Source organism: Podarcis vaucheri, assembly GCF_965113315.1.
Source record: "Podarcis vaucheri genome assembly, chromosome: 18".
Taxonomy (NCBI): domain Eukaryota; kingdom Metazoa; phylum Chordata; class Lepidosauria; order Squamata; family Lacertidae; genus Podarcis; species Podarcis vaucheri.
This window is the reverse complement of record NC_138756.1, coordinates 12,190,983-12,206,035: the sequence shown is the minus strand read 5'-3', so window position 1 is coordinate 12,206,035 and position 15,053 is coordinate 12,190,983. Positions and strand designations below refer to the sequence as shown.

The window sequence follows — 15,053 nt, the reverse complement described above, 5'->3', positions numbered from 1 at the left end:
TCCCGTTTTAGTGGTAAATGGAAGTGTGGCACTTAGAACAAAAGTGTGGCACTCAAATCAGAAGCGTAACACTCAAAACGGTGCGCGTTCGGCTTCCGGAAAAACTTCGCAAACCGGAACACTTACTTCCGGGTTTGCAGTGTTTGGCTTCCAAGTTGCTTGAGTCCCAAGGCGTTCGAGAACCAAGGTGCCACTGGTATTATGATATTTAAAGGCTTCCATTCTTCCATGCGGGACGCGGGTGGCGCTGTGGGTTAAACCACAGAGCCTAGGACTTGCCGATCAGAATCCCCGCAATGACGGGTTGAGCTCCCATTGCTCGGTCCCTGCTCCTGCCAACCTAGCAGTTTGAAAGCACGTCAAAGTGCAAGTAGATAAATAGGTCCCACTTCGGTGGGAAGGTAAACGGCGTTTCCGTGCGTTGCTCTGGTTCGCCAGAAGCGGCTCAGTCCTGCTGGCCACATGACCCGGAAGCTGTACGCCGGCTCCCTCGGCCAATAAAGCGAGATGAGCGCCGCAACCCCAGAGTCGGCCACGACTGGACCTAACGGTCAGGGGTCCCTTTACCTTTACCTATTCTTCCACGAAACAGTTGTCATTAAGTTCTCTGGTTTTAGCTGTTAACTTTGGGTCAACTCTCCTCTCTGGCGGCAGGATGGCGCGACGCCTCTCATGCTAGCAGCCAAGATGAGCCACTCGGAGCTGTGCCGCTACCTGCTCCACCGGGGAGCCGCCGTCAACGCCAGAGACCAGCGTGGACGGTGAGCGCCTTTTACTGCCTGTGTGTGTGTGTGTGGCATTGGGCGGCATCCTTCCTCTGCACCTCCCCATTTCCCCCTGCGGCACCGGAAAGCGGACCGGATCACAGAGCAAGTGTGGTGTAGTGGTTAAGAGCGGTAGACTCGTAATCTGGTGAACTGGGTTCGATTCCCCGCTCCTCCACCTGCAGCTGCTGGGTGACCTTGGACCAGTCACACTTCTCTCTGAAGTCTCTCAGCCCCACTCACCTCACAGAGTGTTTGTTGTGGGGGAGGAAGGGAAAGGAGATTGTGAGCCGCTTTGAGACTCCCTAGGGTAGTGATAAAGTGGGATATCAAATCGAAATCCAATCAAGCCCTCCGCCGTTTCCATTTCTTTCCGCAACGCCTCCCTGCCGCTTGGTCCAAACAAAGCAACAGTGGTACCTCGGGTTACATACACTTCAGGTTACATACGCTTCAGGTTACAGACTCCGCTCACCTAGACATAGTGCTTCAGGTTAAGAACTTTGCTTCAGGATGAGAACAGAAATCGTGCAGCGGCAGAAGGAGGCCCCATTAGCTAAAGTGGTGCTTCAGGTTAAGGACAGTTTCAGGTTAAGAACGGACCTCCGGAACGAATTAAGTACTTAACCAGAGGTACCACTGTACCCCTCTCAACTTAACTGGCCTCGTCTTTGCTTCAGAACAGCCCTGATGGTGGCTTGCGAGAACGGCAGCGTGGAGACGGTGGAAGTCCTGGTCCACGGCGGAGCACGGGTCGGCCTCGTTGACGCCACGGGTCACGACGCGGCCCATTATGGCGCGGCCGTGGGAAACGCCCTCATCCAGCACTACCTGCAGGAAGCTGCTCAGCGCCACTCCTGGGCCAGCGGTAAGGATACCTTTCCTCCGCCAAACTGGGCTTTTTCCTGATGAGAAGCGGAGGCCGTTTCTGCGTCTCCATGTTCCTGAGGAACTGTAGGCAGAAGGAGGAGACAGGCTCCAAGACGGTTTAAACTCGGCTAGCTCTGCCCCTGCCTTTGTTGTCCTTTAAACAAATGCTCTCCTGAAAATGCTTAGGCTAGAATAAATCACAGACACTCAGCTTTGCAAATCTAAATAGCTTTACTAATGCCAAAGCAAACAAGTCTCCCTTCGCCAGCAATAAAGCAAAGAAAAAGGTTCCAAATGACTTTAAAGGGGGGAGGGAGTTGGGGAAAAAAGGATCATGCAATATTTGGGTTAGCAAAGATGCAGGCAGTGAAATCTCCTTTTAGAGAGATTTGGTTTGCTTGCAGGGAGCCATGGCTGCGTGGCTTCTTGCTTGTTCCGGGAAGCAGGAAGAGGAAACACTGGGAAGGTGGGGCATGTTAAGCCTGGCAACTTGAGCTCAGGGCTCAGGTTAACCCTTTCATGCAAGCAAGTGTGAGTCTGCAACTGTGTATTGCAGCATCTAAGCCATCTCAGTTGTTAACAGGGGGACGTCCCTGGGCCTCGCAAGTGACTTGTTCCCTCACCATCTAATATAATTCCATCTTTGTGTTCTCTCTCTCTCTCTCTCTCTCTCTCTCTCTCTCTCTCCTTCTACTTTTCACAGAAGAGGAATCGACCGAAGCATCCTCACAGGTAACAATTTTCGAGCCCCCAATACTTGTACGGCGGGCGATGTTGCCGGGGGCACATTCTTCTCACGTGCCTCATTTGCGTTTTCTACATCTATTTCTTTCCTTTTTCCGAAATAAAAACCAGACCTCCTCTCCACGCCACTCTCTGACCAAAGGGAAGAACAGCAGCCCGAGAAAAAGGAAAGCCCCACCTCCCCCAGGAAGTGCCCCCAGCCAGGTAGGGAAAATAGGAAGCCGTGTTGGACGTTCGAGTTCCAAAATAACGTTCAAAAACCAGAACCCTCACTTCCGGGTTTGTGACGTTCAGGAGCCGATTTGTTCGGGAGCCAAGGCTTTTGAGATTCAAGGTATGAATGTATAAGCCCTGCTTTCTGAATGTCAGCTTAATTATATACCGCTATGTTGTTTAGCGAAGTTTTAAATGTTTGATGTTTTATTGTGTTTCTAATATTCTGTTGGGAGCTGCCCAGAGTGGCTGGGGACACCCAGACAGATGGGTGGGATATAAACAAACAAACAATTATTATTATTATTATTATTATTATTATTATTATTATTATTAGGACCCCCACCCGCCGGACCACAACTCGGCTCCTGCCGAACGGGGCAACCGAGTCATCACCGCCAAGCCAGCCCGGACCCACCACAACGACCCTCCTGTTCCGGCTGCGACGGTGAGGATCCCTTAGTGGTGATGCCCTTGTTATGAGAAAACACCGTTCCTTTTCCCTTATGGGGTACCCAAGAGCCTGTATAGAGTCCTTATGTAGGTTCTCTATTGGTAGGAGAAAGTAACAGAGGCTGAGCAGAGAATATTGAGAAGCAAAGCAGCTAGTAAGCCTGATCTTTATTGATCTGTTGCAACAGGGTCCCCTGCTCACCCCACGCAGGGAGGGAGGAGAGGAACCCCAGTATTGGTGCGCAAGCTATTATATGAACTTTTGAAATTGCCCACCCTGTAGCTCAAGACCACCCCCCCAAAACATCATCCATACATCACAGAAAGAGGTGGTCTCCACTAGAAATTTGAGTGTGTTGCTTCTCTCCTGTCTGCCAGGAGACCTGATCATGCCTTATCAATTGCTTTTTCTGGGTCGCCTGGCCATTCCTTGGAGATGGTCAATACTCAGTTCCCGAATCTCTTACGCATATTGATAGTGTGCTCAGCTGAACAGATACTTGCCAGGCTGTATTTGAAAAGGGAGGCGTAAGCCCCTACAGTCCAAAGAACTTCCTGACAGTAAGAGCTGTTTGACAGTGGAATTTGCTGCCAAGGAGTGTGGTGGAGTCTCCTACTTTGGAGGTCTTTAAGCAGAGGCTTGACAACCATATGTCAGGAGTGCTCTGATGGTGTTTCCTGCTTGGCAGGGGGTTGGACTCGATGGCCCTTGGGGTCTCTTCCAACTCTATGTGTCTATGAGTCTATGACCATTGGAAAGCTTTCCCCATTTCCTTCCTCCTTGCAGAGAAATATTTGAGGTCAATTTGGGAGAGTCAAAATGTCTTCAGGATTGCTCTCCTGTACTATTTCAGACACGTGGATGATATACTTATGTGTTTGCCTTGTACATTTATGAACATATATTTTATATATATATAAAAGGCCTTAGAATTCCTATAACACCCTCGAGGTGAGGAAGGGGACCAGTCCCTCGTTGCTCAGGTTTGGGTTTTTCTCCCCCGCCCAGGAGGACCAGGAGGCCTACGAGGAAATCGTGCGGCTGCGTCAGGAGAGAGCTCAGCTCCTGCAAAAGATCCGAAGCCTGGAGCAGCGGCAGGAGACGTTGAAGCAGAAAGTGAGGCGCTTCGGGGTTGAACTTGCTCCCGGCGAACCCCGGGATCTGTCTCCCGTGCCATCCCTCAGCCGTACGGCATACACACATATATACAGTGGTCCCTTGATTCTCAAACTTAATCCGTTCCGGATGTCCGTTCCAAAACCAAAGCATTCCAAAACAGAAAGGAATGCAAAAGGGATTAACCCGTTCCAGACTTTTAAAAACAACCCCTAAAACAGCAACTTAATGTGAACTTTACTATCTAGCGAGACAATTGATCCATAAAATGAAAGCAAGAATCAATGTACTGTACTATAAAATAAATAGGACAGTATTGTAGATGATAAAAATTGAAATTATTTTTTTTCTTTACCTGCACTGATGACAGTCACTGTTTGGATGGGGGGGGGGCTTTTATTCATTTCCGCAGCCACACAATACATCAATCGGTAGTTGGACTGTGTTCTGCACAGTCGCAAAAACAAATGAACCGAAAAAGCCTCAAAAACGCAAAATAAAGAGCGAAAACAAAAGCAGCAAACTTAATCTGTTCCGGAAGTCTGTTTGGCTTCTGAAATGTTCAGAAACCGAGGCGCGGCTTCTGATTGGTGCAGGCACCCCGGAAACAATAGCTGACAGCCGCGTCGGACGTTCAGCTTCCGAAAAATGTTCGAAAACTGGTACACTTTCGGCGTTTGGGAACCAAGGCGTTTGAGAACCAGGGTACCACTGTAATTAAATTTATACCCTGCCCATCTGGGTGGGTTGCCCCAGCCATTCCAGGTGGCTTCCAACACATATAGAAATACAGTCAGTTTTCAAACGTCTCAGCTGCCGAATGTTTTGGAAGCCGAACTCCAAAAACCTGGAAGCGAATGCTTCCATTTTTGAATGCGCCTCGGGAGACGAACGTTCAATTTCCTAGGCACGCTTCTCAATTTCCCCCATTAAACTTGCCGGCAGTCCCTTTGATCCTCGGTTTTCGGACGTTTCGGGACTTCTGGAACGGATGACATTAGAAAACCGAGGTTCCACTGTAATGATAAAACGTCAAACGCTTATAGGGACAATCTGGTCCGATATTAAAAAGGGTCACATTCGCTTTGAAATAAACAGCTCATCTTGAATAAAGCAATGTTCAGTAATCCATTAGGATCCCATCGTAAAATTAAACGTCAGTGCATAATGAGTAAGTAGTTTACATTTACACATGAATGCAGGCAGCGAGGGTTACATAGGCATGTGCAGAGTGCTTTCGAGTAACGGCCTGTGCAAAGCTGTGATGGGGAGATGGCAGGCTGCCTTATATGGCTGCAAGAAACCCCACTTACTTAAGAGTAAAACCCTGTTGAATTGAGTAGGACTCAGGTCACAGTAGACATGGTTAGGGTCCCTTTGTACGGAAAAATTAGCAATATAAATTTGTGTGTGTGTGTATATATATTTTCTCAGGCTCTATTAATCCTGTCCATCTCCCTTTTTTCTTGTCTCCATTAGCGACTGGACGATGGGTCTTTGCATACTCTGCAGAAGCAGGTGAGCCTATTACCTGCCCGAGATAATATTCGAGGATGGTTTAAAAAAGGACCAAGAAAATCGCATTTATTAAACACCGCAGCAAATTGAGATGATGGGGAGAGGAGGGGGTGAGAAAGGCTTAGGTTTAAAAGATGCCGTTTCTTAGAAAAGGGAACCCATTGCCCCCGCGCTGATCCTAGAATCGTAGAGTTGCATGGGACCCCCAGCGGCCATCTAGACCAACCCCTGCAATGTGGGAATCTCAGCTAAAGCATCCCCGACGCATGGTCCTCCATTCTCTTCTTTCGGCTAGCTTTTTGCGTCTATTGCTTCACGTTTCAAAACATTGGAACCAGGGCTGGATTTGGTTTTGATGAGGCCCTCAGCTCCTGAAGGTAATGGGGCCCTTTATATGTCCAGCTGTCCTTCGTCAACAACAAATTGTCACTGTTTTTTGTGTTGAATATATGCTATATGGCGATTTATGGACCTCATAGGTATCTTGAGCCATTTGCACATGTTGCCCTGCAACCAGTCCATGCAGAATGTCAGCACCCTATATACGGAAAGGAGCAAACCGGTGATATTTTAGGGAGCAGGCGGGGCCCATGACTTACACCCGAGGAGCCTACACAACGCAAAACACGGTTGCTGCATGCCGGTTTTATTTTATTTGCTTTTTATATTTTGGAAATGCACATCCAATTTATTAAAATACGGGTTAAAATACAATTTGAAATGCAGCCTCATTTTAATGGTAGCCCATAGATCAAAACCATAAGGGGTTTTGCAAACGTTTACCGTATTTTTTGCTCTGTAAGACGCACCAGACCACAAGACGCACCTAGTTTTTGGAGGAGGAAGACAAGAAAAAAAATATTCTGAATCTCAGAAGCCAGAACAGCAAGAGGGATCGCTGCGCAGCGAAAGCAGCAATCCCTCTTGCTGTTCTGGCTTCTGGGATAGCTGCGCAGCCTGTATTCGCCCCATAAGACGCACACGCATTTCCCCTTACTTTTTAGGAGGGGAAAAGGGGGTCTTTTAGAGCAAAAAATATGGTAAATGAATGGATCGATTTCTTTTGCTCTCTGCCCCACCAGGTGGAAGAACTTCAGAAGCAGCTGGAGGAGAAAGTTGGGGAAAAGGAAAACCTTGGGAGAGAGCTGGCGGTTTTGCGGAGCCGTCTGTCATCCATGGAGGTACCGCAAGCCATGTGCATCGGTGGGGTTTGAAATACACAGCAGACTCGTTGTAACAATGGGCGTTTTCTTTTTTGGGTTTACCCCAATAAGAGCTTTGTTCCCTACGAGCCAATATCTGTGGTGGGATAGTCTTGACATCTGGATTTGCAAAGGGCAGACGCCACCACCGAGAAGGCCCTCTGCCTGGTTCCCTGGAACCTTGCTTCTCGCAGGGAGGGAACCGCCAGAAAACCCTCGGGAGGAGGACCCCAGTGTCCGGGTAGAGACGCTCCTTCAGGTCTACTGGGCCATTTAGGGCTTGAAAGGTCAGCACCAACACTTTGAATTATGCTTGGAAATGTCTGGGAGCCAGTGTAGGTCTTTCAGGACTGGTGTTATGTGGTCTCCACTCCCAGTCCCCAGTCTGGCTGCCCCATTCTGGATTAGTTGCAGTTTCTGGGTCACCTTCCAAGGGAGCCCCACGGACAGCGCATGGCAGTAGTCCAAGCGGGAGATAACCAGAGCGTGCACCAATCTGGGGCAACAGTCTGTGGGCAGGGAGGGTCTCATCCTGCGCACCAGATGGAGCTGGCAGACAACTGCCCTGGATACAGAATTGACTTGTACCTCCATGGACAGCTGTGAGTCCATAATGGCTCATATTGATCTGTCCCTGCCTGGACCCCTCTTTTTCTGCTCTCCCCTGCCCCACACAGAACGAGAAGGAAAACACCAGCTACGACATTGAAACTCTGCAAGACGAAGAGGGAGACCTCCTCGAATTCCCAGGTATGGTTGTTATTAGTATTTAATGGTCACTCCCTCCCCCCTCGAGGACCTTATTTGAATATGTAGAATCAGCAAAGATGGCAGGCGTTTGTGATGTTCTGTTACGTTCCGTCATGTTATTGTTATTTATTGGGATTCATTTGAAATGCGACGAATCGAATCCGGACTCTGCAGCGCGATGCGTTGCCGTGGGATTTCGGCTTTTCTTTAAAGTTGCTCTTCTTTCGACAGGAGCAGAGCTTCTGCTCTCCAAAAAGAGTTTGAGCGTCTCCACTGAGGAACTCCTGGCGACCTTGCAAGGACAGGTTGATTCCCTGACCCAGAAGAACAAGGAGCTGATGGAAAAGATACAGGTAAACGGAGAACTCCCCGCAGCTATTTATACCCTGTCCATCTGGCTGGATTTCCCCAGCCACTCTGGGCGGCTCCCAACAGAATATTAAAAACGCAATAAAACATCAAACATTAAATGCTTCCCTAAACAGGGCTGCCCTCAGATGTCTTCTAAAAGTCAGGTAGTTGTTTATTTCCTTGACATCTGATGGGAGGGCGCCACCACCAAGAAGGCCCTCTGCCTGGTTCCCTGTAACTTAGCTTCTTGCAGTGAGGGAACCCCCAGAAGGCCCTTGGAGATGGACCCCGTTGTCCGGGGTGGATGATGGGGGTGGAGATGCTCCTTCAGGTCTACTGGGCCATTTAGGGCTTTCAAGGTCAGCACCAACACTTTGAATTGTGCTTGGAAATGTCCTGGGAGCCAATGTAGGTCTTTCGGGACCGGTGTTATATGGTCTCCATTCCTAGTCCCCAGTCTGGCTGCCACATTCTGGATTAGTTGCAGTTTCCGGGTCACCTTCAAAGGCAGCCCCATGGAGAGCGCATGGCAGTAGTCCAAGCAAGAGATAACCAGAGCATGCGCCACTCTGGCCAGACAGTCTGCGAGCAGGGAGGGTCTCATCCTGCGTCCCAGATGGAGCTGCCCTGGACACAGAACTGACCTGTGCCTCCATGGACAGCTGTGAGTCCAGAAGGACTCCCAGGCTGCGCACCTGGTCCTTCGGGGGCACAGTTGTTCAGGACCAGCGAGTCCTCCAGACCAACTAACTTCCCATCTCCCGCAGGTCCTGGAGAATTACGAAAAGGACGAGAGCGACGCCGACATCTCGGCGGACTTCATCCCCATCATCCTGTACGACTCGCTCCGGTCCGAGTTTGACCGCTTGAAGGAGCAACACGTGGAGGCCCAGGAGGCACTGAAGTCCATCGATGGAGCTGGCGAGTCGTCCTGCAAGCTCATCCCTGCGGAGGCGTACGAGCAACTGAAGGCTGACCACGAGAAGCAAATCCGGGCCCTCAAACTGGCTTTGGAGAAGAGCAGCTTCCCGGCCCTCCGGGGTGGCAGTGGGCCGCCGGCAGAGGGGAGCTCTGGTTTGGGGACGGAAGGAGACGCAAGCCAAGCAGAGCCGGGAGCCAGGAAGGAGGCGGTGGAGGAGCTGGCTAAGGAGCTCAGCGCCACCCGGGAGAAGTACCAGGCAGCCCTAGCGGAAGTAAAGCTCCTTCAAGAACAGATGGAGCTGGGCATCTTGTCTGTGGAGGAGAAGGAGTTGTTGGAGAGCTCCAGGACCGAGCTGGAGACGACAAAGACCGCCTTGCAGCAGGCTCGGATGGACCTTGAGGAGCGAGACCGGAAGGTGATGGATCTGGAGGGACGTCTGAGGGCTCAGGAGGAAGCAGCTGTGGTGGAGGACAAGGAGATGAAGGTCTCCTTAGATGAGGTCTCCAGAGAGAAGGAGGCCCTTCTGGCAAGGTGCGCTTCCGCTGAGGCCGAGGTGAGGGAGCTGAAGGAGAAGACCCGGCAGCTGGAAGAGGATGGGAGTCGGAGCTTGAGGGAGGAGGCTGGCAAACTGCGGAGCCAGCTGGACGCAATTGAGGGGCAGTGCCGGGCGGCTGAGGCTGAGGCGGATCAGCTCCGGAAAGGCCGCGAGGCGCTGGCGGAGGAGCTGAGGTCCACCAAAGAGGAGCTGGCCTCTCGACGGGAGCAGGAGGACGCGGCAGGCAAGCTGAGGACCTCCCTCTCCGAGGCGGAGAAGAGCCTATCGGAGCTGAAGGAGCGGCATGAAGGCACCTTGAAGAAGTTGGCGGAAGCGCGGGAGGCGGCGGAGACCTGTCGGCGCGGATCGGTGCCCCTCGCAGAGCACGCCCGGGCCAAGGAGGCGCTGGAAGGCACCCTGTGGGAGCTGAAGGCCAAGTCGAAGCTTCTGGAGCAAGAGCTGAAGGCCAAGGACCAGGAGATTGTGGGTCTCAAGGAGGAGCTGGAGGTGGTTCTGAAGGGAGCGGTCTCGAAGGAGGCGCACGAGGAACTCCGCGCCCGGCTGCAGGGCGAGGCGGACGCCCTGAGCGCCAAGCTGGCCGATTTGGGGCGCAAGCACGAACGGACCTGCACCGAGGTCTTCCAGGTCCAGCGAGAGGCCCTCTTCATGAAAAGCGAGAAGCACGCGGCGGAGGCCCAGCTGGCGGCCGCCGAGAAGCAGCTGCAAGGCTTGCGGGCCGAGTCGGAGCGGATCCGGGAGCTGCACAGCCACATCGAGGACTCGGCCAAACTGGTCAAGGAAAAGGACCGCAAAGTGAGTGCAGGAGGACCAGACACATCTGTTTGGGTTTGGGAAATACAGTGGTACCTCGGCTTAAGTACCGTATTTTTTGCACCACAACACTCACTTTTTTCCTTCTAAAAAGTAAGGGGAAATGTCTGTGCGTGTTATGGAGGGAATGCCTACGGGTGGCATGCCTACGGATTCTCCTCCTCTAAAAACTACGTGCGTGTTATGGTCGGGTGCGTGTTATAGAGCGAAAAATATGGTACTTAATTCGTTCCGGAGGTCTGTCCTTAACCCGAAACTGTTCTTAAACTGAAGCACCACTTTAGCTAATGGGGCCTCCTGCTGCTGCCGCGCCGCCGGATCACGATTTCTGTTCTCATCCTGAAGCAAAGTTCTTAACCCAAAGTACTATTTCTGGGCTAGCGGAGTCTGTAACCTGAAGCATATGTAACCAGAGGTACCACTGTAAATTGGAGGGCTTCTCTAGAAGCCTGCTAATATTTATTTATTCGGTTGGATTTTTCAAGTTGAAATTTTACAAATACAGTGGTACCTCTGGTTGCGAACGGGATCCATTCTGGAGGCCCGTTCGCAACATGAAAAGCCCACAACCTGAAGTGCCGTATCTGTGCATGTGCGCAGCGTGATTTGGCACTTGTGTGCATGCGCGAAGCGTGATTTAGCGCTACTGCGCATGCGCGAGCAGCGAAACCTGGAAGTCACCCTTTCCGGTACTTCCGGGTCGCCGCGAGACACAACCTGAAAAAACGTAACATGAAGCAAACATAGCATGAGGTATAACTGTACAGTGGTCCCTTGGTTCTCAAACTGAATCCGTTCCGGAAATTCCGTTCCAAAACCAAAGCGTTCCAAAACTCAGAGCGTGCTTTCCCATAGAAATTCATGAAAAACGGATTAATCCGTTCCAGGCTTTTAAAAACCCCTAAAACAGTAATTGAACATGAATTTCACTATCTAATGAGACCATCGATCCATAAAATAAAAGCAGTAATCCAGGCGTAGGCAAACTCCGGCCCTCCAGATGTTTGGGACTACAATTCCCATCATCCCTACCTAACAGGACTAGTGGTCAGTGGTTACAATAATCCAAATCTTTTATCTCTCCATTGTGTCCGAAATTCGCCCTTAAACTACAAGTGTTATTCCAACACTGCTAACTTTTGGCTACAACTACGGAAGATCAAATTTCCTGAACGCAATTTTGCACAGTTTCCATACCGAAACTTGCAAGAAGCTGCACCCAGGAACCCTTTCGAAATATTTGCAGCAGCTTACGGATTTGCAGTCGGGGGGAGACGCAGCATGAAAGGGAAATGGGCTTGGATGGAGGAGGAAATACCAAAACCCCTTTAGTTTCACGATGCTCTTTTATTGAGGGGAAATGTCGGAATGGGCGGGCACCGGGAGAATAAAGTGCCTCTTCGCTGCCCTGCAGATCACAGAGCTTTCCAAGGAAGTCTTCAAACTCAAGGAAGCTCTGAACGACCTCTCAGAGCTGTCAGGCGAGGCTTCAGCCAAAGCCACCTCGCCAAAGGTGGAGTCGCGGCAGGAGGTTGCTACTCTCCAGGGCCGAATCCGAGATCTGGAGCAGCAGTTGGCTGTGAGTATCTCGCGGGGGCCAGCTTGTTGCGGAAGGGGACGATGGGGGCCACCCTCTGTTGTTTAGTCGTGTCCACCTCTTCGTGACCCCCTGGACCAGAGCACACCAGGCACTCCTGTCTTCCACTGCCTCCCGCAGTTTGGTCAAACTCATGCTGGTAGCTTCGAGAACACTGTCCCACCATCTCGTCCTCCGTCGTCCCCTTCTCCTTGTGCCCTCCATCTTTCCCAACATCAGGGTCTTTTCCAGGGAGTCTTCCCTTCTCATGAGGTGGCCAAAGTCTTGGAGCCTCAGCTTCCGGATCTGTCCTTCCAGTGAGCACTCAGGGCTGATTTCCCTAAGAATGGAGAGGTTTGATCTTCTTGCAGTCCATGGGACTCTCAAGAGTCTCCTCCAGCACCACAATTAAAAAACATCCATTCTTTGGCGATCAGCACGGCTGACGCAAATCAAGATTCATTCATTCATTCATTCTTGGCCACCGCAGCATCTTGTAGCGGTGAATTCCGCCGGTTAGCCGCCCATCGTTAAAAACGACCAGTTCCTTCCCCAAAATTCGTCGCATGGAGTCTTACCGAGAACACAATGGGATTCGGCCGCCCTGCCCGAGTAATCAGTGCAGCGGATCCTTGCCTGTGATGTCACAGTCCTGAGAGCTCTTGCCAAAAGGCTTGGCTCTGTAATTAATCCTGACCAATCCAGATTAATTCCTGCATGATGAGTCAGTGTTTGGGGAAAGTAATCTGGGTTTACGGGATTAATTACGGAGCGAGCCAAGGGGAGTTCATCTCTCGCTGACGTCCCCAGAATATCGTTACACGCAACTCCCGTTATAGGAAAAATTTGGGGTCGGCTTTGGTAGCCCAGCTCCTCAGTGCCCCCTTAGTCGGAGAAGAATGGATGGAGGCAGAATCTAGTGAAAGCAAGGAAGATATTTATTTTTCTGTTGCAACTGAATTCTGCCTGCCCCCCCTCCTGCAAACAGGTGAGGACCCAGAACAAAGGTCTTTTTAAATACTTTTAAAATTGCCCAGCCCTGAGTCCGCCCAAAAAGTATCATACACACGTCGCAGAAACATGCCCTCCAACATTTCTCCGATGAAAATAGGGATGTCCCATTCCATAATGATAGTTTTACTCTTTATAGCCCGACCCCATACATCTACCTGGGTTGCCCCAGCCACTCTGGGCAGCTTCCAACGTATATGAAAAACATAATAAAATGAAACATAAAAAAACACTTCCCTATACAGGGCTACCTTCAGATGGCTCGGGGGTCGGATAACTCCATCCCCTCCAAAGTTTCTCCCGTGAAAAGAGGGGAGTCCTATTCCATCCCCTCCAACGTTTCTCCCCTGAAAATAGGGACGTCCTATTCCATCCCCTCCAACATTTCTGCCTTAAAAATAGGGACGTCCTATTCCATCCCCTCCAACGTTTCTCCCCTGAAAATAGGGACGTCCTATTCCATCCCCTCCAACGTTTCTCCCGTGAAAATAGGGACGTCCTATTCCATCCCCTCCAACATTTCTGCCTTAAAAATAGGGACGTCCTATTCCATCCCCTCCAACGTTTCTCCCCTGAAAATAGGGACGTCCTTTTCCATCCCCTCCAACATTTCTCCAATGAATATAGAGATGTTCTATTCCAGGGGTCAGCAGGGGGCCGGTCCCCTGTCCCTCAGACCTTGCGGGGGGCCGGACTATGTTTTGGGGAAAAATAATAATGAACAAATTCCTATGCCCCACAAATAACCCAGAGATGCATTTTAAATAAAAGGGCACATTCTACTCATGTAAAAACACGCTGATTCCTGGACCTGTGTCTGTGCGTTTTCACCTTGCGCACCTACAAACATCAATTTTATATTCGAGAGCTTAGAATTCTTACAATGATGGCTTGGGGACCTGGTTCCCGGCTTTGAAACCTTTTTCCTTTCTTCTTCCAGGAGGCTGAGCGACGGCATGGCAATATCGTTTCTTTGTACAGGGGACACCTTCTCTATGCCATCCAGGTGAGTTTACCTGGACCCAGGTGAGTTTACCTGGAATTTACCTGCCAGGTTGCAGGATTGGGGCTCGGTATTTTGGGGGTGGTCAGAGGCTTGGAGGGCAACCCGGAGGGAGACTTTGTCCATACAGATCCTCCTTAATAATAATAATAATAATTATTATTAATTTATACCCCACCGAATATTAAAAACACAATAAAGCATTAAACATTAAAAACTTCCCTAAACAGGGCTGCCTATGATTCTAAATAATAATAACAATTTTAAATAACAACAATTGTAAATAACAATAACTTTAAATAATAATAACTTTAAATAACAACAACAATAATTTTAAATGATAATAATTTTAAATGATGATGATGATACAGTGGTACCTCAAGTTACATACGCTTCAGGTTACATACGCTTCAGGTTACAGACTCCGCTAACCCAGAAATAGTACCTTGGGTTAAGAACTTTGTTTCAGGATGAGAACAGAAATCGCGTGGCGGTGGCAGCGGGAGGCCCCATTAGCTAAAGTGGTGCTTCAGGTTAAGAACAGTTTCAGGTTGAGAACGGACCTCCGGAACGAATTAAGTACTTAACCCGAGGTACCACTGTAATAATAATAATAATAATAATAATAATAATAATAATAATAATTCTCTCTCCCCAGGGACACATGGATGAAGATATTCAGAGGATCCTCTTCCAGATTCTGAAGATGCAAAGACTCCAGGAACAAGGCAGATGAGATTCGGGAAAAGAGGACCGCCGATTTCAAAACGGGGGTGGGGGTGGGGGGCTTTTCCATATTGGAGAACTGCTGTCTAGAGAACTCCCTTCCCCTCACGCCAGCCCTGCAGTGCGGCACCGATCCTTCGCACTCCCTTCCTCTGGAACGCAAGCCGCCTGCCTCGCCTGCACAAGAGTCTTCCTGAACCCCTATCCTCACGGACTTTGCCTTTTCTGTCCTCGGGGAGCGCCTGCGAGGAAGACTTTGCCCCCCCCCACTTTGCCCCCCCCCCGTCACCACCTTCAAAGGGCTTAAATGGGCCACTCCAGCAGGCAGAAATCCACTGCCCTCCATCGCTGCACCTCCCTTCTGCGCAAAGCCGCACCTGTGGAACATCCGCCCACCGCGACACTGTGATAGCCCATGCTGCAGGTGGGAAAGGTGCTTGCAGGGTTGGGCAGAGGCCGTTTCTCAC

The 15,053-nt window shown here is 50.3% G+C and overlaps 2 protein-coding genes across 4 annotated transcripts in view; both read left to right on the top strand.

The window, feature by feature from the left end:
• LOC309522944 (tetraspanin-33-like) overlaps positions 1 to 6,714 on the top strand; it is a 52,534-nt gene extending 45,820 nt beyond the window's left edge. The window contains exon 9 of the transcript XR_014215180.1: positions 6,057 to 6,714. The gene's annotated coding sequence lies outside the window, so the exon portion shown is untranslated. The remainder of the gene's footprint in view (positions 1 to 6,056) is intronic.
• Positions 1 to 15,053, top strand: part of ANKRD24 (ankyrin repeat domain 24) — a 25,624-nt gene extending 10,571 nt beyond the window's left edge. For 2 of the 3 annotated variants that reach the window (XM_082206285.1, XM_082206284.1), the window contains 14 exons: positions 655 to 761; positions 1,445 to 1,632; positions 2,338 to 2,366; positions 2,490 to 2,582; positions 2,929 to 3,039; positions 4,054 to 4,161; positions 5,641 to 5,679; positions 6,762 to 6,860; positions 7,559 to 7,631; positions 7,863 to 7,984; positions 8,750 to 10,252; positions 11,685 to 11,849; positions 13,798 to 13,863; positions 14,519 to 15,053. In XM_082206285.1, coding sequence (XP_082062411.1) covers positions 655 to 761; positions 1,445 to 1,632; positions 2,338 to 2,366; positions 2,490 to 2,582; positions 2,929 to 3,039; positions 4,054 to 4,161; positions 5,641 to 5,679; positions 6,762 to 6,860; positions 7,559 to 7,631; positions 7,863 to 7,984; positions 8,750 to 10,252; positions 11,685 to 11,849; positions 13,798 to 13,863; positions 14,519 to 14,596 — 2,781 coding nt within the window. In that variant the 3' untranslated portion in view covers positions 14,597 to 15,053. Of the gene's footprint in view, positions 1 to 654; positions 762 to 1,444; positions 1,633 to 2,337; positions 2,367 to 2,489; positions 2,583 to 2,928; positions 3,040 to 4,053; positions 4,162 to 5,640; positions 5,680 to 6,761; positions 6,861 to 7,558; positions 7,632 to 7,862; positions 7,985 to 8,749; positions 10,253 to 11,684; positions 11,850 to 13,797; positions 13,864 to 14,518 lie in introns of those variants that run through there. The other variant, XM_082206286.1, reaches the window with a different exon arrangement.